Here is a 7,002-nt window from a genome sequence, read left to right as displayed (position 1 = left end):
GTCCTTGACAGTTTCTTCTTTCATTAGTTATTATCTTTCAATTATTTCATAGAATTGTTTAAAAAGTAGATGAGATTTTTTTTTTTCAGACAGAGTCTGACTGTCACCCTCAGTAGAGTGTCATGGTGTCATAGCTCCCAGCAACCTCAAATTCTTAGGCTCAAGCGATTCTTTTGCTTCAGCCTCCCAGGTAGCTGTGACTACAGGCGCCCAACATAATGCCTGGCAATTTTTAGAGATGGGGGTCTCACTCTTGCTCAGCCTGGTCTCAAACTCCTGAACTTAGGCGATCCTCCTGCCTCAGTCTCCCAGAGTGCTAGGATTACAGGCATGAACCACCATGCCCAGCCCAGTGGATGAGATTTTAAGAAATTATTTTGAGTACTCATGAATAAATAAAAGAAATACAAGAAGCATGCAAAGGTAAAACTACTATCATTAAAGATCAATGGTGAAAAGCTTTAGTGGAGAAAGAAACTGAAAACATGTGGGCTGCGCCTGTGGCTCAAGGAGTAGGGTGCCGGCCCCATATACTAGAGGTGGTGGGTTCAAACCCGGCCCAGGGCCAAAAACCAAAGGGAAAAAAAAAGAAATTGAAAACATGGCCTAAATGCAACTCAGAGCTCAGTTCTGGTTGGCCTGCTTATCTATGGGGTAAACAATGCCCTGAGCAGAAAGACTGAGAAAAGAGTTTGGACGAACTCAACTATAATGTATTTAATTCTTGAGCTACAATATATTGAATTTAGATGAATGTTGTCCAAAGTAACTCTTCTGAAATAGCTGTTGATACGCACTATTCAGACTATTCGAGAATTAAATGAACTTTATCTATTGCCTAGGCATTCATCAGTCTAGAAGGACTGCCTTGCTATTCTTCTTGAAGGCTGAATAAACCAGTAAGTAAAAAACACTAAAATTTGGGTGTTGGGGCATAGGCAATTCTGCCTTCAATTTCCAGTATCCTAGTAATCCTTGACAGACACTTGAAAGATATTTCTATAAGATTCCTAGCCACCAAGAGCTGGTAAGGATCAGCCTCATTACTCGTTCTTTATTTTTATTTTTTATCTTATTTTATTTTTTTGAGACAAAGCCTCAAGCTGTCACCCTGGGTAGAGTGCTGTGGCATCACAGGTCACAGCAACTTCCAACTCCTGGCTCAAGTGATTCTCCTGCCTCTGCCTCCCAAGTAGCTGGGACCACAGGTGCCCCCACAATGCCTGGCTATTTTTTGGTTGCAGCTGTCATTGCTGTTCTGCTGGCCCAGGCTGGATTCAAACCTGCCAGCTCAGGTGTATGCGGGTGGTGCCTTGAGCCTACTTGAGCCTCTGGTGTACGCTTGAGCTACAGGCACCGAGACTACTTGTTCTTTATTATGCGATGTCTTCAATGTCTAGATGAATTCCACAACAGAGTGGCAGTATGGGACAAATTGGGAACTCTAATAACCACAGACCAACTTTACCAGATCTAAGAAGCAAGTGCCTCTGCCTAGCAGAGATGCACTTAAAAACAAATCCCTTTGAACGTGTATCTCAAAAAGCAACCTGGATGTATCATACCTTTTCTTAGCTCAAAAAAATTCCCAGTTATGATTAACTTTCATTTCCTTTGGCCAGGACAGATAAATGAAAGAACTGGGTGGTTAGCTTGGTATGTGAAGTGATTATTTTGAATTGCCTGTTTTCTGGTAACTCACTGCTAAAAACAAAAGAAAGTTTATATCCATAACTTGTCATTCAGGGAATATTTTGAGTCTCTTTCCCACGTGGTGTATAGCACTCCAACCTCTTCCTGTCCTGCCTCTGCTCTGGAAGTGGAGGGGTAGGATACGATCCAGGTTTGGTCAACTGGACACTCCCAAAAGATGCTCAGTAAGGTGAAAGGGACCCCGCACAGAGGTATAGTTAGGACTGAATTATGGTAGCAGTGCTGGCTGTGTCCTGGTTAGATCATTCTCCTAAAACAGTGGCTATTGCACTTTGCGTCTCTCGGCCCTTATCTTGTCTTGCAGCCCATTATAGTTTGGGCCCCTCACCATTCCCCAAACAGACTTCCAAGTCATTCCTTTTCTCTTTGAGATAACCAGAATCATTTCTCCAACACTAGATGCTTCAATAGAGGAAGAACTACTCTGACTAGGGCTTGAAATCTTCTCCATCAGCTGGAGGCTAGGCTTTGGGAAAGTTCCTTAATTTCTCTGACCCTCATTTCCCTTATCTTTAAATGGGAGAATAAATAATACCTTTCCAAACTCAAAGAGATTAGAGACAAATACGTGAAAGACCTGTCACATGACAGATGCTTGCAAAATGGCCAAAGCTATTTTATTATTTTTTTTTATTTTTTTGTGAGATAGAGTCTCACTCTATTGCCCTGGGTAAGGTGCCGTGTCGTCAAAGCTCACAGCAACCTCAAACTCTTGGGCTCAAGTGATCCTCTTGCCTCAGTCTCCTTAGTAGCTGAGACTACAGGTGCCTTCTGTAATGTTAGGCTAATTTTTTTCTACTTTTAGTAGAGACAGGATCTTGGTTTTGCTTAGGCTGGTCTTGAACTCAAAGGTCAGGGATCCTCTTGCCCTGGCCTCCTAGAGTGGTAGGATTATAGGCTACTATGCCCAATCGGCAAAAGCTGTTTTAGTAAGTCAAAGTATATTCTTAGAGACATGTTTCTCCCAAACTTCCATAAAAATATAAAACACAAGAAAAACTATTCTGTAGGTGACCTGAACAAGAACTACCCATAAGCTTCTCATTCATCTTTTTTTGAGACAGAGTCTCCCTTTGTCACCCTGGGTCGAGTGCTGTGGTATCATAGATTATAGCAACCTCAAACTCTTGGGCTTAAGTGATCCTCTTGCCTTGGCCTCCCAAATAGCTGGGACTACAGGGGCCCACCACAAGGCCCGGCTATTTTCAGAGATGGAGTCTCTGCTCTTGCTTAAGATGGTGGAAACTTCTCATTTTAATGACTTATCTCTGAGTCTAATGCTTTCATCATCCTTTCATAACTGAAACCTTAACAGTAAGAATTAAAATAAGACATTGGGGGCATTGGCTCGGCCCCCATAGCACAGTGGTTACAGTGTCAGCCTCATACACTGAGGGTGACGGGTTTGAACCTGGCCCTTGCCAGCTAAATACCTGCAACAAAAATATAGCTGGGTGTTGTAGTGGGTGCCTGTAGTCCCAGCTACTCAGGAGGCTGAGGCAAGAGAATCGCTTAAGCCCAGGAGTTTGAGGTTGCTGTGAGCTGTGACACCATGGCACTGTACTGAGGGCAACATAGTAAGACTGTGTCTTAAAAAAAAAAAAAGCATTATGGAGAGACTTGAAATCTTTTGAAATTGGGTGTATCTTAGGAATACTTATTCCACAAAACCACACCCTGTTGAACGGGCAAAAAGATTCAGAATCAGCAGAACAATGTTCATTTAAAGCAACGTTGTAAGTATGGCAACATAATTAAAACCCTGTATTAGGGCTCAGTGCCTGTGGCTCTGCTGTTAGGGTGCCAGCCACATACACAAAGACTGGGGGGTTCGAACCCAGTCTAGGCCTGCCAAACAACAATGACATCATCAACAATAACAAACACAAAAAAACTTATATTAAATATGACTTCATCAATTTCTAACAAGGAGACAGGGAATCCATTAGTACTTAGATCAGAGAAAAATGTTTGTTTTTCGACAAGACCAACAGTCTTCAAGGGATTTGGAGAATAAGAAAGATTTTAAGCCTCTTAACTTCAGGAGCTAAAGGTCTGCAACTACATGGCAGACATTACAGTTTCATGTTGCAGATGAAATGATTCTGCTTCACCGGCCTTTTCCTCCAACTTGTCTCTATCCAGCCTAGCAATTTTAGTAAAGTGCTGTGAAATTCCAGGGTGCAAAACAGCCTGTTGAAAGGTTCATTTTAAAACTGTGCTCATAAGCCTGGTATGTTGGCACATGCCTATAGTCCCAGTGACTTGGGAAGCTGAGACAAGAACATTGCTTGAACCCCGGAGCTTGAAACCAGCCTAGAGAATATTGCAAGACCCTGTTCTCCAAACAACAACAAAAAACTATGCTTATGACAGGCATAAACATGGTGTGATCACTTTTGAAACCTGTCCTAGGACTTTACATATTGGATGAGGTACTATTTTTGTTTTGAGAGTCTCACTTTGTCGTCCTCGGTAGAATGCTGTGACATCAGAGTTCATTGCAACCTCAAACTCTTGGGCTCAAGTCATTCTCTTGCCTTAGCTTTCCAAGTAGCTGGGACTATAGGCACCTGCCACAATGCCAGGCTATTTTTAAAGACGAGGTCTTGCTCTTGCTCAAGCTGGTCTCAAACCTGTAAGCTCAGGCCATCCACCTGTCTCGGCCTCCCAGAATGCTAGGTTTACAGGCATGAGCCACTGCACTTGGCCTTGGATGAGGTACTATTATTTAGATTAACAAAATAATCCAAGGAACTTAAAATGGTTAAAAAAAAAATCACATGAATACAAAATGCCACGGAACAAAACTGGATTAATTCCAAACAGCTTATAATTTGACCAACAGAAGAAAGCCAGTTGGGCTGGGTGTTAGAAGGGTATAAAATGGCAAGAAATCATGTATCTGTAGGAAAGGGAGGAATTCCAACTTCTCTGACACTCAGGGAGTGGTAGCCCAATCCTTTTAATGTTATAGTTTTCTTTTCTTTCTTTTTTTTTTTTTAGAGACAGAGTCTCACTTTGTCGGCCTTGGTAGAGTGCTGTGGCATCACAGCTCACAGCAACCTCCAGCTCTTGGGCTTAGGCAATTCTCTTAACTCAGTCTTCTGAGTAGTTGGGACTACAGGCGCCCACCACAATGCCCGGCTATTTTTTGTTGCAGTTTGGCTGGGGCCGGGTTTGAATCCACCACCTTTGGTATATGGGGCCGGTGCCCTACTCACTGAGCCACAGGTGCCACCCTATGTTATAGTTTTCTGTAACAAAAGATAAATAATAATTTTTTTTGTTTTTCTGTTTCTTTAGGTAGGATTCTGTTCTGTTGCCCAGGCTAGAGTGCAGAGGTATCATTACAGTTCACTGCAAACTCCAATGTCTGCGCTTAAAGTGATTCTCCTGACTCAGCCTCTTGTGTAGCTGGGTCTACAAGCATACACTACCATGCTCAGTTAATTTTTCTATTTTTTGCCAAAATAGGGTCTCACTCTTTCTTAGGCTGGTCTTGAACTCCTGGCCTCAAGTGTTCCTCTCATCTTGGCTTTCCCAAGTGGCAGGATTATAGGCATGAGCCACCAGTGCCCAGCCTAAACACTAAATATTGAAAACAAATATGCCAAGTGATTATAAGTTCAGGTGAAAGAAGTCAAAAAGGAAAAAAAAAAGAAGTCAACACTTAGTACTTTTTGAAAGGAAAAGAATGCCTATGAAGTTATTATAACTCATGGTAATAATCAGGACTAGTTCAAACTGAGCCAAAAATGTGGCTGGGGTTGAAGTAGAGCCTGCAAAGACAAAGGACTCATCTAACTTCTAAGTGGAAAATTAGTGTGAACGTAAAACTCACTGAGGGGTAATTTCACTTGTGTTATCCTATTTCTCAATCAGTTTAGCAAACCAGCCTAGTACCACGTAGTTCAGCCTACAAAAAGATTACTGAGCAAATCTATTTGAAAAATAAGTATACCCACATATCTTCCATTAGGGAAAAACTTCCCAAAACCAAAACCAAACTGCAGCTACCCCATCTGCAGAGTTGTTCAGATTACTCACATGATTGAGAAATTTGCTGTCTCTAGTGGCCCAGCCAATCTGCATGACACCAGAAGTGACCACTGTTACTTCATAGTACCACACACCGGCATCCACACAGAAGGTGCAACGCACGCTTTCAAAAGAGGAGGCATCACAGCGAGCCTGGCAAAAGCAAAGAGCACAGTAACACACCATCAGTACCTGAAAACCACCAAAGGTAACTGACCACTGGGAAGGCTGAGTCGATTTTTCCTTACTAAAGCTTCTGGTGGACTATTGTTTCCTCCTCTGTCCATCCTCAACGACAAAAAGTATGAAACTAAATGAAGTACACTCCATGACTATTTTAGTCTTATTTCCAGGGAGTTCTAATAGGGTTGGTGTTAAGCTTAGAAGGCCTCAGAGATGGCTGAAGTAAGAATTAGCAAAGGCTACTGGCTTCATTTTTAAGTACTAAAAATACTTTGCTTTCATATTAGAGCCTTTTACAAATGTATAAACATTGTTTTCACCTGATGGAGAAGACAAGGGCATAAGACAAGGTACCTCAATATAATCTGAAGCAAAAAACTGTGTGTACAGCACTTGGCAATACACAGGACCAAAGAATTTACTTGTAGTCATTCTTCAAATAGTCCTTTAATCCTGACATGTCTAGTGTCTTATGCAACCTTATCCACAAAAATCAGCAACATTTCTTTCTTTCTTTTTTTTTTTGAGACAGAGTCTATCTTTGTCGCCCTTGGTAGAGTGACGTGGCATCACAGCTCACAGCAACCTCCAGCTCTTGGGTTTAGGTGATTCTCCTGCCTCAGGCTCCTGAGTAGCTGGGACTACAGGTGCCCTCCACAACACCCGGCTATTTTTTGTTGTTGCAGTTTGGCTGGGGCTGGGTTTGAACCCGCCACCCTTGGTATATGGGGCCGGCACCCTACTCACTGAGCCACAGGCACCGCACAGCAACATTTCTTACAAACAGGGAGAAAAGGAAGCACCAAACCTAACACAATTGGTATGTAAGGATTCAAAAAAGGAAGGGCCTCTTTTTGAAACACTGGTCTTTGTATGTTTAGCTGAATAAAATGGCAGAGATTAAAAACAGACTTATTTAAACCAGTGAGTAAAAACAGTATAATGTTTACAATAGGTGTTGTACCATGTGGTATACAAAAGAGCAGATACTATCTCCAAATATTCCCTCTCCCATCACCTCTACCTCTAACCAGTTCTCACATAAGAAATAAACTTCTGGCTCGG

At 42.2% G+C, this 7,002-nt stretch overlaps 1 protein-coding gene across 1 annotated transcript in view; it reads right to left on the bottom strand.

Moving 5' to 3' along the window:
- Window positions 1-7,002, bottom strand: part of RSPRY1 (ring finger and SPRY domain containing 1) — a 60,319-nt gene that overhangs the window by 19,033 nt on the left and 34,284 nt on the right. Inside the window, exon 9 of the mRNA XM_012806842.2 lies at window positions 5,764-5,907. Coding sequence (XP_012662296.2) covers window positions 5,764-5,907 — 144 coding nt within the window. The remainder of the gene's footprint in view (window positions 1-5,763; window positions 5,908-7,002) is intronic.

This window comes from Otolemur garnettii, unplaced genomic scaffold (assembly GCF_000181295.1).
Source record: "Otolemur garnettii isolate 467f Iridium unplaced genomic scaffold, OtoGar3 scaffold00058, whole genome shotgun sequence".
NCBI classification, from domain to species: Eukaryota; Metazoa; Chordata; class Mammalia; order Primates; family Galagidae; genus Otolemur; species Otolemur garnettii.
Note: the sequence above shows the minus strand (reverse complement) of the source record. Positions and strands in the feature narration are given on the sequence as shown.